The sequence below is a fragment of the Alexandromys fortis genome, unplaced genomic scaffold (assembly GCF_014885135.2).
Source record: "Alexandromys fortis isolate MF-2015 unplaced genomic scaffold, M_Fortis_MF-2015_v1.1 scaffold_67, whole genome shotgun sequence".
Lineage (NCBI taxonomy): Eukaryota > Metazoa > Chordata > Mammalia > Rodentia > Cricetidae > Alexandromys > Alexandromys fortis.
This window is the reverse complement of record NW_026067945.1, coordinates 3,635,397-3,657,556: the sequence shown is the minus strand read 5'-3', so window position 1 is coordinate 3,657,556 and position 22,160 is coordinate 3,635,397. Positions and strand designations below refer to the sequence as shown.

At 46.0% G+C, this 22,160-nt stretch overlaps 1 protein-coding gene across 1 annotated transcript in view; it reads right to left on the bottom strand.

The window, feature by feature from the left end:
- Igf1r (insulin like growth factor 1 receptor) overlaps positions 1-22,160 on the bottom strand; it is a 276,603-nt gene that overhangs the window by 211,089 nt on the left and 43,354 nt on the right. Inside the window, exon 2 of the mRNA XM_050149162.1 lies at positions 19,508-20,053. Coding sequence (XP_050005119.1) covers positions 19,508-20,053 — 546 coding nt within the window. The remainder of the gene's footprint in view (positions 1-19,507; positions 20,054-22,160) is intronic.

Below are 22,160 nucleotides of genomic sequence, written 5' to 3'. Positions count from 1 at the left end.
TGTCACCCCTGAGCAAACGGCACTGAGTATGAAAAAGAAGGTTGCCCCCCCTCACCCCTACCAACTGTGGCAGACAAGGGAGCCGGCCCTCCCCCTACCAGCAGAAGTGCTCTTGAGAGCAGGCCCCGCACCTCCCCTCAACAGCACCGTAGAGGGGAGTCTGTTGACTGGGGTGTGGGTAAACCGGTCCCAAGACCAATAACATGAGCTTGGAAGATCTGGCCCCACCCTTCATCTGCTGTATAGTGGTGCAGGTGAAGGACAGACACCGCCCCCCATATGCTTGTGGCAGGTGGGAGAGCTGGCCCTGAGGTCAAGCAGGCGAGCTTTTCCTGCCCCTCACCAGCTGCAGCACTCGGGAGAGTGGCCCCTGCACCTTGCCCATTGCTACATAGTGTAAACTATCCAGGGCAATGCCAGAGAGTTCACCCTGGTGATGAGGAAGGGGGAGAGCTGGCAGGCTGACCAACCCTGCAACTATCCAGGCGCACCCCAACATCCACCCCATCTACTTGAAGGGCGATTTCCTGTAGAGCCAGAGCTGCAGGATCTCCATGACATGGGGCAGCAAGAGAATATGCAAGAAGAGACCCAGTGAGAGCCCATCACTGATGGTGTAGTAAAACCAGAGACCTCCAACCAGACCAAGGACTTTGCAAAGAACGCTTGCAGATAAAGATACATGGACTAAAGGGTACAGACTCACTGTGTCATACTACAGCTTCTATGACAAGATTTTTTTCTTTTTCTTAAATTTAATTTGGTGGAGGGTATAAGGGGCAGAGGGCAGACACAAAGGAAGGAGGAGATGAATGGGATCAAGATGTGTATGATGTGAAAGACACAAAGAATAAAAAAAAAAGTTAAAAAAGATAAAGTGGGTCGAATAAGCCACTAAGCAGCATTTCCATAGGTCTTCAGTTTCCCACCCTCAGGGTTCCCGCACTGTCTGAGCTCCCGCCTTGTCACCCCTTAAGGATATACCGTGATTGGCCCATCTCCTCCTTCAGACCAAGGTGTCTGGCAGCCTTAAGAAGGACAGTTGAGGCAGGCGAACTGTAGACAGTAGCTGGTGGTGTCCAGGGCCTTTGGTAACTTGGATGTGGCTATGTCCAAGTCAGTACCCACTCTGGCTCACTAGGACTCTTCTGGGGATTAAAGGGACATGTGGGGTTGCTTCCTAGAGAGTACTGTGCAAAGCAGACATTGTAACCGAACTCAACTCCAGGAGCTGCCTTGACTTTGGCTTCAGTGGCAGTATGCCCCTGAACAACCAAATCTGTAGATAAGGCACAGGTTTCAAGAGCCCTGCCGTGAATAGTGAGGAGAAAAGTCAATCTTCAAAATGTCTTCACTTGACTCGAGGCCATGAACCCCACAGGAGCGAAATCTCCTACTTTATCAAGCAGGAGCAGCAAGACTGAACTCACTTGCACATACCTGCAGACACAAGGAAAAGAAACATTGGGGTCTCAAAGAAGGAAGTCTCCATTCAACCAGAAAATGGAGCTCTAGGCTAGAGAAAGGCTGACAGCTCTTACCTCTGACTACCAGGGCACAATCAAGAAAGCACTTGCTAAGACCAGCAGAGAAAGCATTTCTGAACTTAAATGAAGATCAGGCAAGCAACCTTAGGCTTCTTCTCACTCACCAGAACTTGCACCATCACAGCGTTACCCAAATCAGCTGTATTCTCCTACAGGAGTCAACCCTGAAACAAAAAAGGCCCCTCAACTACGCAGAGTCAGAATCTTCCCTCCATGACTCGTTTCTGTTGTCTACAACTAAAATTTCCTATACATAATCGTGTAAAAGCTGTCTCGCTAAGCTGTAAAGCACTTGCCTGGCACCTCCAGCAAAAGCACACGGACACGCACACACACATGCGTGCATGCACGCACATAAACACACGTGCGTGTGCTAACACATACAATCAATTGCTCGTGTAAGCTCACAGGTATGGGTTTCACACTATGGGATAATCCACACAGAAGAATGTCACGGCTTATCTTTTGTAGTTTGTTCCAGTCTGGTAGTTAAAACATTTATCAGTTTCCCACCATCTTAAAAGATAAATCCTCACCCCCCCCCAAAAGGGTAAATCTGCTTCATTCTTTCCGTTCTCTCAAAATCACCAACATAGTTACACTGTGGATTGGCCTAAACGCTTCTCATGTGTTTTCTAACTTGCTAATTAAATTTTTTCTCACTGCTATCATAGTAAAAATCCCAAGAAATCTTGGTCTTCTGGGCATACTACGAAGGAGCAGAGCTGCACTGAATCGTAACCTACTTTCCCCCACTTAATAAACAAATAATTTATGTGTATGCTTTTTAAAAGATCTAAAGAGCTCCACATTGTAGATGCTGCAAGTCTCCGCACAACATTAAATGAAGCCTTCTGATGGGAGTTTAAGGAGCTGTTATCCAATAAACTCCAGCCTGAGGATGTTAGCTTCCTCTATGAGCTCGGATCGCAGTCAGGATCATCAACACTGGAGCTGCCCCACTCTTTAAACGCTACCGTCCAAGTCACTCTATCAACAGGCGGAAAAACCCCAGCTCGCTTCAGAACTCCACATCTTTTCACTTCTCAAATGACCACCTTTTCCAACTACTTTATCGCTGCCTTAAGTACCACAAGCTGAAAGAGAGACTCAGTTAGCATCTCTCTCTCTCTCTGGCCATTTATACCATTTGTTTCAGCAGATCCTCATCCACGAATCTCTCCTATGCCCATTCATGCCTGCATACTTAACATAGATTTCATATTTCTTCAGGCCAAGGATCACAACCAAGAGTTTCTCTTTAATTAGAGGGCAGAGGAGACACACGCCGAGGGTGGGGTGGTCTGGAACACCTCTGTTTTTACAGACAACGCCAGAGAGCAAAAGACAAGTCGCGCATTTGCACCCATACCCTCCCTTTTCAGAGGCAAATGCTGTCAGACATCATACTGACTTTGTTGTTACCCGTCCTTCTCAGCGGCCTTTCTTGTAGAGCGGAAACTAAATGTGAACCCTAAGTCCGTGCTCCCTCACACATAAGCTACAGAGAAAAGAATTCAAGTCCTGGTGGCGATGTCCCTGATCCTGATTCCATTCAGAATCCTCCCTGTTGGATGAGCAGAGAGCCAGGAGTGCTGGTTCCCAGCTTCCATGACCCTGCATTTCTGCGGCCCCGTGCCTACATCCTCAACATCTGGAATACATCCTCAACATCTGGAAAAGCGTCAAGCTCTCAGAAGGGGCGACTGTGAGGGGGGATAAAAATGGAAACAACCAATATCGTACCACCTCACTCAACAGAAAAAAAAAAAGCAACACGACCTTATCCTCACAGAATTAAAGCATTGGACGTCAGTCAGATATAACCAACATCTAAGCCAATGAGGCTTGCGTGCCCAAGCAGATGGTGGGATCCTGGGATCCAAATCGCCACCCAAATCTCTGCTTTTTACATAAGGATATGCTTCGCATTCCAAACATCTTAAAAGTTTGGAGTACAACCTATTCGAGAGTTAAGAACCATGTACACGATGCTGAGTAAACAGGAATGAGCCAGTGTAACATTCTTAAGGAAAGACCTCAGTTTCACCGGAGGCAAGTATCTGGTCCAAACAAAACTCTAAATACCAACCAAGCTTGTCCTCCTCTGAGCCCTCTGCACTTATTACCTCTATTTCTTTTTCATCTAAAGCTGAGATTATCTTGCCACACAGCATAAGCTGTCACCCTCTGATTCTTTGAAGTGTGTGTGTATTCATGCATATGCAGGTGTGTGTACTCTGTGGAGTACAGCCCTTGAATGACGGTCTGGATTCACCCTCGAAAACTGTATGCCCTAATAAACTTTTTTCGTCTGTAAGTTGCCTTGGTCTTGGTGTCTCTTCACAGTAACAGAAGAGTAACTATGACACTGAGGTCCTGACATCAGACAATTCTCACTCTCGTCCTGCCAGGAGAAGTGCTATGTGCCACCTGGTGTCTCCTCAGTCCCCTCCATCTCATACTAAGCCTGACTACTCGATGGCTGCATGTGGTCAGGGCTACACAGAGAGCTGGCACTTTACATAATGCCCCCTCCACTGGCCTGCCGTTGACTCGGGGGCAGGAGAAGCAAAAACTATATTCTAAGTAGGGGCATCAGTCTGAACCAGCAAGCTGTCTATTAACTGTTTGGGGAGTGAGGTGAGGGGTGAGTGAACAAGACCTTTCCAACCTACTGACAAAGAACAGAAACGACCCTCAGTGGCCAAATTACAGCCTCAATGGAGCTATCCCAGCACAACCTAAAGGGGCTCTTGGTAAAGGAGATCTGAGAAAATGTATAAAAGGAAGTGGACAATGACCGGACATCAAATAAGGGGAGAGCTTGTAGAATATTCCAGCAATTAATACTTGCCCTGGCTGAAACCTGCATGCCAAACCAGAGGCCCAAGAGAAGAACACACAGCGAAATGCACTCAACACAAAGACAACACGAGAAGATTTTCATTTTGCTCTAACGTCCGCTCAGTGCCACACTCAGACATCCATCTCTCAACAGCTGCACCTCGGACGACATCAATCATCACCAGTGGAAGAGAACACTCTTTCCCAGGTTATCAAGTTGCTAGATTCTAGACGAGGGAAAGCCGACATTGGTCTAGAAGAATGACTTTATTGAATTTAAATTCATTCCACATAATCAAGTTTCACTGGTGTTTCTCAGAAGTACTTATAAATAATTCACTTTGGTAACAGCAAAGGCCAGACCAAGAAAATGTCACTTCAAAAATGCAAGACTTAACATAAATCCTACCTGAATTTGCTCTCAGCTCCTCTGACCACCTTTCCTTCTTTCTGCCCCATCTCCAAAGTGCTCTGCTAGGCTGCTAGCCTGCATCCAGTTCCTGGGAAGCTCTTGTGAACTTGTGAGCTGTAGCCACCTGTGGCCGTTCACAGTCCACTTCAAGTCAGTCTGGGAGCCAGCTCTTTACCTCAGGGCACAATCCAAAGAGACAGACTGGAATGTCTTATTGTCCATCTTGGTAACATTTGCCAAAATCCAGGTCTAGGGCAACCACCCTGGATTCTGACCACCCTCCTCAACATTAAATCCCAAAGTCAGAAGAAAACTCAGGACTCACTGTGGCGAAAGATAAGAAAAAGGAGGGAAGGAAAAAGACAACCTTTGGGCCACTCATGCATGCCAAAGCTGGGGGAAATGTGATCCGTTTCTGTAATAAACCATTATCTTTGTGCGCACACAACTTTCATGCAATGTTCCCTGATCACGAGGCTGGGCTGTGCCTTCCTCTTTTTACCATTTGATCAACTGGGCATCTAGGCCACCAGGCTGGCTTCAAAATGGGAAGGTACAGAGGAAGGTCAGGTTTGTATTTATTTGAGTATATTAGCCAAAACTGAGACTGGAATAATAGGAGGTTGAAGAGCTTGCAAATGAAGTGCTACTTTGAAAAACCGGGCTGTGTACATACACCGAGCTTGCTAATAGAAACTGAAGCAGCCCACAATGAATCACTCACAAGTCATTCCCCTCTAACTTGTGAGCTGAAGTGGGGTCTGCACACCACCCTGACTACCATTTCTCTGAGACTGACTTAATTCATCTTCTGCAGTCCTTTCCTTATGATTCAGGGGTTCTCAACCTTCCTACTGCTGGCCCTTTAATACAGTGCCTCGTGTTGTGATGACTCCCCCAACCATAAAATTATTTTCTTTGGTACTTTATAACTGCAGTTTTGCTACTGTTATGAATCACAGTGTAAGTATTTATATTTTCTGATAGTCTTAGGATGACTCTTGTACAACCCCCCCCCAAGGGGGTTGCAACCCACAGGTTGAGAAATACCTCTAGATCTGAGGCCTTCCAAGGACTAGGGTAACAATAGTGCCCACCAAGATCAAGTTGTGGTTATCCAAAGACACTCAGGAAGCTTCCCAGGGAGACCAAGTCAACTCAAATGTCTGCAACCTACTCACACCAGTCAAATGGGAGAGGTTCAGAGGCCCTCTGGCCGAGAACGAAGTACAAACAAGCTCGCATCATTATGGGCAGCGGGACCAAATGCCATCGTCACGGTGTGACCTGCAACAAACCTACAATGAAATGAATCCTGCGATACAAACTCCTCTGGCCAGGTTAGAGGCTTTGGCTTTTCATCCACTGTCTGTCAGTATAAACTGCTTCACCCAGAGCTCCAGCCCACCCCTAATTGACATCTCTGGCATCTAGTGACTCTTAGGAAAGATTTTTTTTTCCCCCTTCAGCAAACAAGAAGTGTTTGTTGGACTACAGAAACATTCTTCAGAGAAAATTATACATTCTCAGAATTCCATTCATAAACCCGTATGACCATCAGGACTGGAGACAAGCTGTGGTCACAAAGGATAGTTGGGAAGAGGGAGAAGTTGGGAGAAGCAGGCGAGAGCCCCAGTGGTCTGAGATGCAGACAGGGTGGGAAGGAGCATCCAGATGGGGTGGGAAACAGGTCCAGGCTTCTGCTCCCAACTTCTCTCTCTCCCCCTGTGAGGGGAGAAGTTGTGTTTCCTGCACTGTGTTTGAACAGTCTCTGAAATCTCTGGGACTGGTTATTGGGGGGCTTCTGAGGGGAACACTGACACATCACAGACTGATTTAACTATCTCAAACCCACTGAGGAGTAGAGCAAAAAAAAAAAGATTTCTCTACCTCTGTGGACTACCTCTGTACCCCAGGAGTTTGATAGCACTCACTCTGCAAAGTATAAGAGGCCATCCATCCAGGGGTCAAGAAATCAGAGGAAACCTCCCATGAGGTCACCACCCCAGGAGAAGAGCTAGGTTTTCCTGTCAGAGGACTCTTGACTAGTCATCGCTGGTCTTCATATCACAGTACTTTTAGGAAGTGGGGGCAGCAGGAGACCTAATTCTGTTGAAATAAGGGCGGCAGGGCTGCGTCCCCAACACCCCAGCCGCTTGGCTAGCTCATGCCCGAAATAACAACACGCAAACTGTATTCATTTAAGAACTGCTTGGCCCATGAACTCTAGCCCTTACAGGCTAATTCTCGCACCTGGACTAGCCCATTTCTAATGATGTGTGTGTAAGCACCCCAAGGTGCGCTTTACCGGGAAGATTCTAGCCTAAGTCCATCGTGGGTTGCAGCTGCCTGGGAGAGCTGAGCATGGCGTCTCTGCTCCAGCAGAGCTGTCGGGTCTCTCTCCGGAAGCAGAGCAGAGTCTGACCTCACTTCCTCTTCCGCCCAGAATTCTATTCTGTTTACTCCTCCCATCTATGTTCTAAGCTGAGGCCAAGCAGTTGGTTTATTATAACTTAACCAATGAAATCAACAGATTGATATATGACACTCCCACATCATAATTCAAACACTAGGATTTCCCAGAAGTATTTCTATGGGGACCATCATCTTCTTTTTTCTAGTCTTTTCTTTTGGGGAAAGGGGTATGTTCTTTGTATGCTGATCTTTTGTGTCCCCCCCCCCCCCTTATACTACCGAGGGCAAGTCCCTGGTCTCCGGCTGCTGCTATAACTATCTGAGCATTATGAGAAGCCCCAGAACGGATAACCTGCCTTCACAGACCTGCTGCCAGAGGGAGATGCATTGTATTAGGGCAGGGTCCTCCTTCCTGGTGGCCTAGGAGCCACAGGTAGCTCAGCACCTAGGCTAGCCAGGAGGGATGTCACTGGCTGTCACAGCATACAAGGCACAGCTTTAGGCCTGACTGTGTGGATGGCAGGGGTTTCATAACCCAGTCCACTACAGTCCAAAACTATGAGCCTAGAAACCAACAACTAACCTGGACACTGCTCTGAGCAGTGAGACACAACTTAGAGTTGTGCCCATCGGTCCTGCCTGGGATGCGAATCATCACTCTGTCTGTCCCCCTATATACACCCTTTCCCCATTTGTCAATTAGTACTGCCTCTCGTTCTCCGGTCACAGTGTTGGTCCTCAAGTGAACATTCTTTTATTTAATAATGGCCCCAAAGTGCAGGAGTCCTGAGTGGTGCTGGCAATTTTATTACAGTGTACTGCTGTTAACTGTAGCATGCTATTATTGTTGCTAACCTCTACTTGTGTCCAACTTTTAAACTGAACTTTATCATAGATAGTCTATGGAGGGTTGAATACATAAATAGGTTTACTCATCAGCTGGAGGTCACGGAATATGTAGGGGAAACTACTAGGCATGCCTGACTACATTACCCAGTGTCTTCATTAAGATTTTTAAAGACAAATTTGAGGCAGTTACCTACGGGGTCAGGCTGACAGTTTCTCTAACCAAAGCTGACAAGGTTGAGTATCAAGCGACCAAGTCTCTGTTGCCATCTCACGTGGTTCCATGAAGGAAAACAAATGGCAGGAAGAAGAGAGGACTGAGGACCAAGTCCTTGTTTATGACCAAGGCCAAAAAAAAAAAAAAAAAAAAAACAAGCAACTTCTGTTCAACAATGAGACAAAACAGAAGCCCAGCTTCCGGAAGAGGGCCTGGCATTCCTGCACAGCATTTGCCCACCCACCTGACCCTCTGGACCGGAAGGAAGATCTAAGAGAGGACACAGAGAGCCAGTGTTTGTTTCCTGCAAGGAGAGGAGGAAAAATGAAGCAAAACAAAACAGCAGAGGAAGCCGGGTGGGAAAAGACAGTGGTACGATTGCATATGCCCGAACACATAAACACACATGCACAAACACTCACACACAAATGTGCAAATGCAAACACATGTGCACGTACCAACGAGTATGCACACAGCTATTATTACCCAAAGAAGAGCATAAATAGGCACGGGCTCCAGCCTGAAGCAGATGGCTGCTACCTTCACTCTGTGAGACCTGCAGTTGTCACCCATAAAAATGTGCCTCCTTGTTATCTTCACTAAAAACTATGCCCACTCTCTAACCACTTTAATGTTCTCAGAATGGGAGAAAAAAAAGTTTCAAAAGATAATATTTAATGTCAACATCATACAGAAAAATCTGTTGATATTTCTTAAATTCTCCCAAATACCAAGTCTGCAAGCAGAATAAATTCATGGAGTTTGATAACAAAAGAAGTAGAGTCTACACACACCTATAAGGTCTATAGAGGCATCTGGACACAGACGTATACACATCACTGAGTGCTCTTAAAAGATATGGCTTATCTGGGCAGACATGAAAATTTGAACAATCCAGATTAAATTAGCCAGAACCACTCCTCAACTATGCCCTGCTATTTATGATAATTGAATGCTGGCAATTCAGGAAAAGCAAAAGGGAAAGACCACTTAAGATATGGCAGTAAATATACAGTCAGCCAAGCTTAATGTTCAAACTTTCAGATGGTCTTTGAACACAGCTATTTTTAAAATAGCAGCAGCTGCTACCATTGACCAAGAACTCACTAAATGCTGGGCAGTCTTGTGGGAGCTTTCCAGTTACTATGTGATTGTCTCTGTTTCATGGATGGAGAAAAGCCCTGCCGTGCTACTCCATGTCAAGGGGAGCATTCTACTCAGAGACACCCACCTTATTAAACCTGAGTCCCTGACTCATCAGGCCATGAGCAGGAAGGAGACACATTTCCAAAGAAAGGCTTCCAGGCCCACCACTAGCCGAGCTTGCCTTTTGAGCCATGATACACTGGAGTTGAGGAATGCAATCCAGGATGAGATCAGCCACAGGCTCCTAGGCTCCATGTCACCCCCACTCTAGTTGAGAGTGTCACACTGGCACACATATGAGAAACACAACGCAACCAAGGAAAGAAGCTACCGGGGAGAAATCAGAACCACTGTACAAGCAGGCACAGCCAAGAAAATAGGAAGGGACTGAGGATATAACTCCAAAAACTTCGAGTTGAAATAAACAAACACTATGAAGAGAGTCTGAACTCCTTGCAGTCCCTAAGAAGGCATCCCTAGTGAAAAATAAATAAATGACTTCTAAGGTAGGTCCAGAAGAGTGAAGCCTTAACTGGAGGAATCAGCCCAGAGCAAATCCTCTCTGGAAGTAGACGCGCTGCTCTAAGATCTGAAGTCTGCTGAGTGGTGTCCCTAAGAAACGTGGACACAAACTGCTTTAACACCTCAGTTCAAGGAGTTAGCCATCAGAAGGACAGAATGCGATCTCCACACCCGACTATAAAAGGCATATAGCACTGAGGCCTAGGGCATGTGACCCCTTCTAAATAAAGATCACCCCCACAGTGGGAGCAGCTGACCAGAACAGAGGCATTCCCGGGGAATGAAGACAAGCTCTTAACACAATGTGAGAAGCCAGAGCCCACTTGTTCAACTCTGGGTCTGCCTACCCATCAGGGTCCATGGGCCTGTCTCAAGGTTTACGTCATGATCTATTTTAGCAATCTGTGGGAGCTTGGAGGCAGACTCCATCACATTTCCAGACATATTCCAGGTCTTCCCAGGTAGCTGAAGATTAAAGTTAAAATAAAACCCTGCCAAATACATGGCTGGACTCTCACAGCACAAAAACTCCAGGGGATTTACAAATGCTTGAACAAGCCTTCCACTTTCTCCCCAGGGAAATATGTACTACCAGCCTGCAAAGAAAAGCAAAGAAGCGGGGAAGAAAGACTATGCTGCCCTGGTGACCAGGATTTGATAAACAAGAACTTAAGAACCGGTATCAAGGCAAAACAAAATAACAAGACCCAGAATTGTCTGTTTTACACTACCAGCCTTCACTTTGAGTTCCTGAACCCATCCTGAGATGATAATGTTTTTCTCTGTCAATAAAGGGAGGCACGATGGTTTCTCATTTTTAGGACAGGAGGAAAAGCCACACTCTGGAGGACCACTGCCTCAGTCAGTGTCTTTTTGACCGAAACAAGGCTGCCTTGCCAGCAAAGTGAGTTTCCAGTGCAGCTTTGTGGATTTTCTGGCAAAGACGTGGCCTCCAAACACGCAACAGGGGTGCTGTGAGCCGGTCACAAGCTGCTGACTCTGGCAGGCAAAGAGGCCAAGTTTAGCAGCAAGGTCTTAGGCTTTACTTTTATTCTCTTTTTATTTGATTTTATTATTTTTTTAGTGGAAGTGTCCATACATAAAATCAAATACCAGAAAGCCTCTATTATCAGAGCATCATCTTAAATAAACCCACTGAGAAGTCAGAAAACCACAGGTACTCAGGAAGATTCACCTCTGGAAAGCTGGTCTTCGGCAAATGGCTGCACAACCTAATACAGCTTCTGGGGCCAGAGTCAACCTTTTAGACTTCTGCATCTGAGGCCTTGGCACATTCTGACAATGGCATGAGAGAGATGAGTTCCTATCTACAGTCGGTCCTCTCCGCCAATTAAAACTAGAGACGGTTTGCACGGTAGTGCTCCTCAGTAGCTGTGATGGTGGCAGGGACAGAGGGAACATCAGAACCACATTTTATAATCAACCAATGCAGACTGCTCTCTCTGCTTGGAAGAATGTGGATTTTCACAAAGCAGGTGCTGGGCTCACCCCTGGGCTCACAAAGCAGCCATGCATGGAAAGATACCGTCAGGATTTACAATACTTCAAAAACCAACCTGCCCAGTGCTAGGAGACAGAACCACTGGAGGCTACAAAGTCCTGTCTTCTTGTAGAGAAGGAAACTCCGTGTAGAACTCAGCCAGGTCTGAGAGCAGAGGGTGGCGGACAAGTCCAGACAAAGGTAACTGGGCAAGGGTGTCGAGGACGTTGCTCGGAGGAAGGAGGGAACCGCAGCACTACATGATGCAGTAAAATGGGAAAGGGGGAGAGCAAGACCACCAAGGAGCTTTCTAAGGGCCTACTACAGCAGCGTAGGTGGACAGCATGTTTACCCAAGATGTGGGACAGTCACTGGTGCCAAGCAAAGTGGGAGGAAACAGAACAGGAGGCTGGAGAAAAGCTAAGTCACTGTTGTGGGAGCCAGCCATGAGATAAATATGGGCAGGTCACCCAAAGGAAGTTCTTTACTTCCAACCATTATCACCTGCCAGAGTAGAACTCGGCCATTGATAAATTTAATAAGAGGCCTGAGTAGCCTCAGCAGTTTACCCTGAAGCAATACCTGGCTGCAGGAAGAACCACAAGCTGAGATTATCTGAGCACCACCCAAAAACAGATCATCCAAAGGAAATGCCTAACATTCCAACACCTGCCAGTACCCACTCACCAGGATACCCCTAGACAAATGTCAGCCAATCAGGGATCCTGAACCTCAAAAGCCCCTCACCCCCACCTTTACTACTATAAAAACCCAATTCTAACTCAGCTCGGGGCTCTTCAGGGTTCTCTGTTTATTCCGATATGTTGGACATGCAGAGAGACTTGAGTTTGCAAACGTGCTGAAAATAAAGGCTTTTTGCTTTTACAACAAGGAGACTGAGTTCTTGTTGGCTATTGCTGGGACTTTGCGGATTTGGGCATAACAACTGTGAACAATGAATAGAATAGGGTGGAGAATGGCAGAGTGAAGCAACATTTGGGATGGCAAGGGCATGGATGTCCAATCAGAAAAGGAAGCATCTCAGAAGCGGTCCTAGTTGTAGTGTTTCTGGCATGACCATTAGCTAGAAGAACGAAAGTGTTGTCCCCCATGGGTGGAACACTGAAAAAGCACAGAAATGAAGAGACATTCCACGGGACAGTCAGCTGCTGGGGGTGGTCTTCTTATGAATGGATGAAGCTCAAAGCTCAAAAAGCCACCAGGTGGTGGTGCACGCCTTTAATCCCAGCACTCTGGAAGCAGAGGCAGACAGATCTCTGACTTCGAGGCCAGCATGGTCTACAAAACAATTTCCAGAATGGCTAGTGTAGTGGTATGAAAGAAAATGACCCCAAAGGGGAGTGGAACTATTAGGAGGTGTGGTCTTGCTAGAGGAACTGTGGGGGTGGGCTTTGAGGTGTCCTATGCTCAAGCTATTCCCAGTGTCACAGTCTACTTCCTGTTGTCTTCTGATCAAGATGAAGCCAGGACCATGCCTGCCTGTACACCGCCATGCTTCCCATAATGATTATAACCTTCTAAAACAGTAAGCTGCCACCTCAATTAAAAGTTCTCCTTTGTAAGAGTTGCCATGGTCATGGTGTCTCTTCACAACAATTTTTAAAACCCTAACTAGGATATCCAGGACTACACAAAGAAACTTTGTCTCAAAAACAAAAACAGAAAAAGCTCAAAAAGAGGCCTGGACTTGAGACTTTATTTGCAACGTAGGTAAGGACAAGAGGATGCAAAAGGAATAGTAAATACAATAAAGTGAGAGAAAGGGTTGAGACTCTGGCTATGATTTGGTCTGAATAACTGTGCTCCAAAATTCATGCACCAAAATCTAGTATCTGAGCACAAGGTGAGGCTTTGTGATTAAGTCACAGGGATGGAGCCCTCCTAAGTGGGATTAGTGCCCTTGTAAAAGAGATACCAGAAAGTTGCCTTGCCCCTTTCTACTATGTGAAAACATGGAGGAAGGGTAAGGTGAACCCAGAAAGTAGGCCCTCATCAAACAGAGAACCTGTCAGCACCTTTTCTTAGACTGCCTGCCTCTAGCACTGTGAGAAACAAAGCCATTGTTCCTAAGTCATCTGGCTTGTGAAATGGTTACAGCAGTCCAAATAGGCTAAGTTCCATTGGCAGCCACCAGCTACTAAAGCCTAGATAGAGAAGAGGCCAACAAAGCAGCAGCTACGGGGGAAGATGGAGAAGCAGAAGCCATTTCGAAACAAGGACAGTCCAATGATCGTACGTGAAGACACTGCCAGTTATTTCCTTACTAAAGCAAAAAGGTCATAGCACAATTCCTTCAGGGCCCCTCACTGTTTAGGAACAACTTGAACCTACATAAAATCAGATATACAAAGAATGCAGCCAAGAGAGGGCTTCCTCCGTACCATTGGCCAGGAGACATGATCCAAGAAGGGTGAACACACCACGTAAAAGCAGCCCATCAGCAACGCACAACCAGTGTTCCCCCTTTACAGCAACCACGCCACACGGTATTTCTCTTCAGAAGCTGACGTCCTCCCTCTTCTGCCACTAGCCAACAGAAAACAACTAGATGGAATTCTTCACATATTCGTTTTAAACGGCTTCTGTGAACTCAAGGTGGGCATTCTGCTGAGGACTCAATACCCTTGCCCCTGGCTCCTTGAATGATGATCCCGGGCTCTGACTGGAGACAGGCAGGATGAAGACGGTATGACTGAAGCCAGTTGTCTAGAGATGAGGAAGGGAAGAACTTAGCCTCAAAGGAAGCCACTAAAGCCGCACTCTCCAGAGGAAAGAGAATGCCAGTCATCCATACTGCAGACATTCTAGTGGCTACGTCCAGAAGTGAAGGGAGGCAGGTGAACTGATTGAAATAGCGCAGTTTTCTTTTGCGANTTATTAAATAGTATTTTTTATTGTTTTTATTGCACTATACATTTTTCTCCACTTCTCTCCCTTCCTCCCCTCTCCCATTCTACCCTCTCCTGTCACCCCAATGCTCCCAATATCACGAAATCTTGTCTTTTTCTCCTTTCTATGTAGATCCATGCATGTCTCTCTTAGGGTCCTCTTTGTCATCCAGGTTCTCTGGGGTTGTGGATAGTAGGCTGGTTTTTCTTTGCTTTATGTCTAAAAGTCACTTATGAGTGAGTACATATTATGTTTGTCTTTCTGGGTCTGGGTTACCTCACTCAATATGATGTTTTCTAGATCTATCCATTTTTCATCCATCCTGCAAATTTCAATATATCATTCTTACCGGTGAGTAGTGCTCCATTGTGTAAATGTACCACATTTTCTTTATCCGTTCTTCAATCTAGGGGTGTCTAGGTAGTTTTCAGGTTCTGGCTATGACAAACAATGCTGCTATAAACACAGTTAAGCACACATCCTCGTGGTATGAATGAGCATCCTTTGGGTATATACCCAAAAGTGGTATTGCTGGGTCCTAGCTCCGAAGAAGCAGTCTCCTTTATGGTATTTTCTTCAACAGTTTTTCCATATTTTAGGCCGTTAAGGTGATCTTGCGCTAAAAGAACAACTAATAAAATTGTGCCACAGGAAATACTGTCTGGGACAAATATAAACTAAACATGTAAGTGTATCAAAGCATGTTTTAAGAAAAGGAACGCATGTGCAGAACCCATGGAGGTCTTCAGAAGACTCTACCAGTCTGTGTATCTGTCTGTCTGGCTTGATGATTACGTCATCTGTCCGTGACAAGCATTTCCTATTCGTTCCACAGGACAGTCTCCATCTAGACTATGGAGTGCCAAAAAGTAAGCTAATAAATATGCCTTTGTCCGAAATAGAAAGTCAAACATTACTTCTTGTAGGATGTGCCATTGGGTTAAAACATTGTTATGATGGCCGGGGTCAGGGTGGGGTGGGGGTGACATTGAGTGGAAAGCTGAAGAAGCCTCCAGAGCCGGAACCGTGGGAGTCCTTCACTGGACTGCTGGATGCCGGGAAGTGTGTAGATGGTGAGAGCTGAGCAAGAGACAGCTCAAATTCTTTCTCCAGGATCTCCAGCGCACTGAAGTGTGGTCAAGCCAGGAGGCTGCAAACCAACTTCTGCCACACACAGCCTTTCTGCCAGGGCCTTCATACCTCCTACCTCTCTGTTTTCTTTTGGCCAGACCTGGCTTGTGTGAAGCCTGTAAACTTCAGTGTTTCTGGGAAGCAGCGGTGGGAGCTCCCAAACACTTGGTGACTTAAAGAGACAGGACTTGGATTGCTTCTGCCAGCTTGGGCACACAGAGGTTTGTTTTGTTGACTTGGAATGCTTCAGCCAGCCTGGGCACACATAGGTTTGTTTTGTTGAAGAATCGAGTCTTGCTGGGTGGTGAAAGCTGCGCTGGGAGGAAGAATGGGGCAATTCATCAGCCCCTGCTCACACTGCCTCTCCCATTTTGTTCTGAAATCTCTTGAGAGAAGGATTTGTTCTCCGGCAGGGAGGCCCTAGCAGAGCAAGCACTCCCAGCGCTGAGAGGTGTGGGCTGAGGCAGAGCTGGTTCAAGTCCCATTTCCTTTTCTAAACACATTAGGTCTTTTTCATCATCCGACCTCCACAGAAAGGAAACCACAGTCAGTCTCTCTGACCCCGCCTTCCCCTGGGAAGGCGTCACAGGGCGCTTTCTCCTCTTCACTGTGCCCAGATGTTCAGCTTGTGATTTTATCCCAGAGACATTCTGTGCTGACTTCAGGCTCGTTGGGTGCTCTTTAGTAGCCTTTTTCTTGGGGGTTTGCTTTCTGTCTGCTCTTCTGTCTTGCTGTTGCGTTTCCTGTACTGGGGTTAGCTGTCACCCTGAGGTGGGACAGGTCCTGCAGGCTGCACAGTAGAACTGAGATGTGACCCACTAACCAATCTGAGCCCTTTCGTACCAGCATAGGCTAGTGAAACAAGCCTGCGTATTCCTTGGGGACATGGAGTTCCCAGCTCCTCCTTGAAGACAGGGAAGCCTCACCCCCAAAGTCCTGCCAACAAATCTGACACTGTGGGGTGGCCCAAACCTGGCCCTCAATGGCAAGATGGCTCCTTCTGACTCCCAGATCCCACGTAATTGTTTCATGTTATTGACCTCAGTCTGTTTCCTTAAGATTTATTTTTAAGGGGGGCTGGAGAGATGGCTCAGAGGTTAAGAGCACTGACTGCTCTTCCAGAGGTGCTGAGTTCAATTCCCAGCAACCACATGGTGGCTCACGGCCATCTATGATGAGATCTGGTGCCCTCTTCTGGCGTGCAGGCATACATGGAAGGAATGTTGTATACATAATAAATAAATAATTCTTAAAAAATTAAAAAAAAAAGAAACTGCATGAAATTGTTCAAGAATTTTTCCTATATACTACATCCTCCAAGTTTTACACCAATAGCGGGTCTTTTGCTTGGGGCAGGCCACACAGCTCGGGCACACGTGGCCCGTGGCTACGATGCACACGACACGTGGCCTGTGGCTACGATGCACACGACAGCACAGTAAAGGAAGTGAGCAGAGGAAAAGAATTCTCGTGGAGACGGAAAACCTACAGGGGCCGGTGACCTTGCCTGAGTTTTCAGGTTAGGGTAAGAAGACAATATCCTTGAATGGACTCTGCGGTCTTACTCCATTGTGAAATCACAGGACACGTCGCCAGGACTGGCCCAGCTGGCCAAGGAAGAGGCTGCAGAACACGGCCTTGGGCAGACCAGCTCCAGTCAACAGGCTCTCTGGCATCAGGGCTCAATTTCTAACCCTGGTTGCTTTCCACTGTTTTCTTTTTTTAACCTTCCATCCACTCTGCGAGGGAGGCAGGTTCCGTGCCATTGTGAAGATGAAGACACTACAGCCTACGCAATTGAAATGACTTGGTAATTTCTGGCTACAGACCTTAGACTCTGACCCCAGAATACAGGCCTTATCCCTGCCCTGAACTTCTTCAGAAACCGCTGGAGAGCGCGGTGAGACAGAGGCGGCTGGTGAACGGCTGAGCAGGTGTTAGCTAGTGATGCTGTACACGGCACTTCCCTTTGTGCACAGCTCATAAGCCCCCCAAACGCTTGCTTTCCTAGCCTTAGTCTGGTCACCATTACAGGGTAACACGACGGCTCTAGGAACATGCCTAACCACAGCTCAGGACAGCCCAGTCCCCCAGAATCTCATTTCTGCATTCAAATCTCTGAGGATGCTTTCTAAGATAAAATTTTTCAAATGCCAAGGCTACTTTAAAAACAAAATTTGGGGGCCTGGAAAAATGAGTCGGCTCTTAACAGCACTCGCTGCTCTTCCAGAGAACCCAGGTTTGATTTCCTGGATTCACATGGCAGTTCATACCCGTCTGAAATTCTGGTCCATGGACACCACACCACCACATTCTTGTGGTGAACAGTCACACTCGCAGATAAAATACCCACACACATTAAATAGGTTTTTTAAAAAATTAAAATAAATAATTTGTTGCAATGGGCAAGGTAACTCATTCCTGTAATTCCAGGACTTGAGAGACTAGGGCATGAGAACTGTCACGAATTCAAGAGTAGCAGGTTCTAGGCCAGCCACAACTACAGATTGAGACCTTATCTCAAAGCCAACCAAAAAGATTACTGTTTTTTCAAAGATAGGGAATTTAAGACAAAGATAGGAAATTGTTTTAATCAACCAGGAAAATACCTTCCACTTAGCTCGTCAAGGTACTGACCAGTAGGATCCCGGCCTCTACTAATTATAGCTCATACACCCTCCCAACACACATATACACATACACACACCTCACCCCACAACCCCCTCCCCAACACACAGACACATAGACATAGACACATACACAGGCACCACACACACACACACACACACACAGATCAAATTACAGGAAGCAATTACAATGTGTGGCTTCCTACTTGGGCCCCAACTAAAGGGATGTTAAACCAGCTACCTGTAAAGGCTGAGCTTGTACTAGTTGATTATATGCATTTCACAGATTAGACAAGCCTATCAACTTGGGGTTCTGGGGGGGTTTCTTTTTGAGGTGTGTTCTTTATAACTAGTTAGGATATATAGACTCTTTCAGTCTTTAACTGGGTCAGCCGTTAAAGAACAGCTAAGATGCTAAGGGAAACCAGCAAGTGAAACCTTGCTGGCCAGTATGTCTAAATATTATTGAATGCAATAAAGCAAATTCCCTGAACCACAGCCACATTCTAGCTAACAAAAAACAAAACAACAACCTGATTCTCATGGCATTTATCACATTAGGATAAGAGTTCAGGTATTCCACAAAGGAAATATGTGCACTGTAGATAAACAAACAAGCTTCAAGCATCATAAGGTGACTCGGGGGCCACTGAATGTTTTCAAGTTTCCTTCACTAAGTGATTGCGTAAGACTTTCCCAACAGGTATACAATAATGGAAATGAAAGCCCAGGGTTTCAAAGACACACCCTCCTATAGAGCTGTCTCAAGCAGAGACTGAACCAGGGACTCCTGGAAACTAGCACATAGGCCTCGTATCTATCAAGTGTTCCATATTAAACCGGGTCTCCTAAATCCCAATGTCCTGAGAGCCATGGGTCACTTTCATAGGATATTAGTGAGTACCACACTTTTCCTCTCATCAGCCATATTCCAAGGTGGAAACTCATGAGAAGGAACTCTTGCTCTACAAAGATGATGAAGACGATGATGATTATGATACTATATAATCCTTTTACACAAAGAATGCAAGAATGGACCTGTGAGAAGCTCCTTTCTGCCCAGTCAGCGACTTACAAAGCACACCAAGTCACCTTTCCCATCACAGAAGCTAAAGTTTAAAAAACGTCTAGCCCCCAAATACAGAGAATTATTTCTAGCCAGACTTGGCCTCCGTCCAGGCCCCAGTCTGGTACCCTCAGCTTCCACCTACATAGGAAAGCTAGCCAAGACCAACCCTTGCCCATCCTCAGGAAACATGTCCACAAGGCAACGTGAACACGTGAGAGAACCTCACCCTGCCCTGACAGAGACAAAGGGAAGGAGGAGGAAGAGGAGAAAACCAACAAGAAGGAGAAAGCACAAGTCCCATGGTCGCGCACTCTTACTTTTCTGGCAGCGATTTGTGGTCCAGCAGCGGTAGTTGTACTCGTTGTTGATGGTGGTCTTCTCACACATGGGCTTCTCCTCCAAGGTCCCAGGACACAGGTCCCCGCATTCCTTTGGGGGCTTGTTCCCCACAATGTAGTTATTGGACACTGCATCCAAGATGAGAGACCAGTCTATAGTGGAGAGGTAACAGAGATCGGCATTCTTCTCAATCCTGATGGCCCCCCGAGTAATGTTCCTCAGATTATAGAGCCCAATATCCTTGAGATTGGTCATCTCAAAGATGACCAGTGCGTAGTTGTAGAAGAGTTTCCAGCCACGGATGACTGTGAGGTTGGGGAAGAGGTCTCCCAGGCTCTCGAGGCCGGCCACTCGAAACAGCAGCAAGTACTCGGTGATGACCGTGAGCTTGGGAAAGCGGTAGCTTCGGTAGTCCTCGGCCTTGGAGATGAGCAGGATGTGGAGGAAGCCCTCAATCACTGTGCAGTTTTCCAGGCGCTTCAGCTGCTGGTAGTCGTTGCGGATGTCAATGCCGGGCCCGCAGACTGAAGGGAGACAAGAAGGCAAAGCCGGGCACTGTTAAACAGAGATCATTCTTAAAAATGACTTTCCAGTCCCCCCAAACAGTGAGTTTCCACGAAACCTGCATTATCATTAAAGGTGACTCAGTTTTTTTTTAGTGCAAACTAATAAGACATGGGCTGCAGACTACACACCTGCATAGCTACCTAGTTACTGTCGCTCATGCACCTACGCTGATCCAGATGTGACATACTCACTGACTCATGGACAAGACAGTTACATTAACCATCCAAACTAAAGCTTTCTGTCCATGGTCACACAGGGTTACATGCAAAAGTCCATGATATAACTCAGTCTAGCCCTGAGTTGCCAAGTTCCTCAGTCCCCAACCCTTCCAGAGAGCGCAAGTTACCAATGCCTAGACAAAAGCTCAGCAGCCAAGTGTCAAGAACTTACTACTGTGTCTAGCCCAAGAGACATCAAACAATGATGTCTACTCAAGAACAGTTACTGTGACCTGGAGAGCAGACCCCGTTTGATATGGACAGAAGAAATAACCAAATAAAAGACGGTATGAAAGGAAGAGGCACACACTTTTCTAACTTGTTATGTTATAACTTTTAACATAATGTATTGTGATAACTGAGTAAGATGTTTCCTAAAGACATTAAGAGATGTCAAAGTCTGTAAAAATCACTAATGATCTCAACAGTCACAGATACAGTGTTCATCTATCTATGCCAAAGCTTTTCTCTGCAAATAATGAAAAAAAAAATCAAACAAGAACACAACATTTGTAATTTATTTCACTTAGCTAACATGAACACTTAACCAAGCCAGTCTTTGTACAACTTCTTTTTTTAAAGAGAAAACCTAGGTGCCTGCAGGGTGGCTCAGCAGGGAGAGGGGGAGGTACTTGATGAGAAACATTGAGTTCAATCCCTAGGACCCACTGTAGAAAAAGAGAACCAAGTCCAGCAAGATGTCCTGACTTGCACACTCAAATGTACACACACAGACACACTGTTTTTACTGATTGTTTTTTATTTAGAAAGGGGAAACTACTTTTAAATTATTAACAAGTACAATTCCTTTATTCCTTTTAACTGATTTCCTACTGTTAAGATACTTGGCCATCTGTTTTGTTGCTGTTGTTGTTTTGTTTTTTTGTTTTATTTGTTTGTTTTGCATTATAAACAGTATTCCAAATATCCAAGAGCACTTTCTTAGGACACAACCTAAAAGTAGAGGAACTAGCTCTGGTATTTGTAGGTTACAACAGTTTTTCCGTAAAATGACCTCAATACTAGAACTTTTTATTTTTTTCTTTCTTTATTTTTAACTTTGGTGTGGGTGTGCACGTGCGTGTGAGCAGGTACCCACAGAGGCCAGAAAAGGGTGTCACATCCTTCAGAGCTGGAGTTAACAGTGTGTGGAGAGACATCTAATGTGGAAACTGTTTTTAACCACTGGGCCATCTTTCTGGAGTATAGAAATCTAGACCCTGAACCTTTTATTTTCAAAAACTTTGAAATGCACCCAGAGAAACAGTCCTGGCTCCTATACTTCTAAGTATTTAATAATCCCAGCCATTATTACCAAAGCTTTTCAGACACCATAAAGGTTCCTGGCCCACAGAATTTACTAATTTGACTCCATGAGAGACACAAAGAAGCTCACAGCACAGAGAAAGCCTATTCCAATTTCCAAGAGGACGAAGAAGAGGCAGCATCAAAGACAGGGTTCTGAACAACCTGTGGATTACAGAAGCCAGAGACAGGCAGAGTGACAGGAGGTCATGGGAGCAAAGGGTCAAAGGAAATGAGTGGGAAAACCCTGACGAGAAGGATCTCAGGAGGAGATGAACACAACCTCACAGGAACTGAGCCCCTCTCAAGAATCCCACAGGGGAGAGAAGGCCAAGAAAGGCCTTGTGAAGGGTTAATCCAGGACAGACTCAAAGTGGATGAGAGCATTACAGCCACTGAAGGAACTGTGCAGGGATATGATGATGAGGGGATAGCAGGGAAAACAGACAACACTTGAGAACCTAGATTATGAATCCATTTGGTCTAGTTCATTCACTCTGCTGAGAAAACAAGGCCCCTAAGACAGAAGGCAAACTCAGCA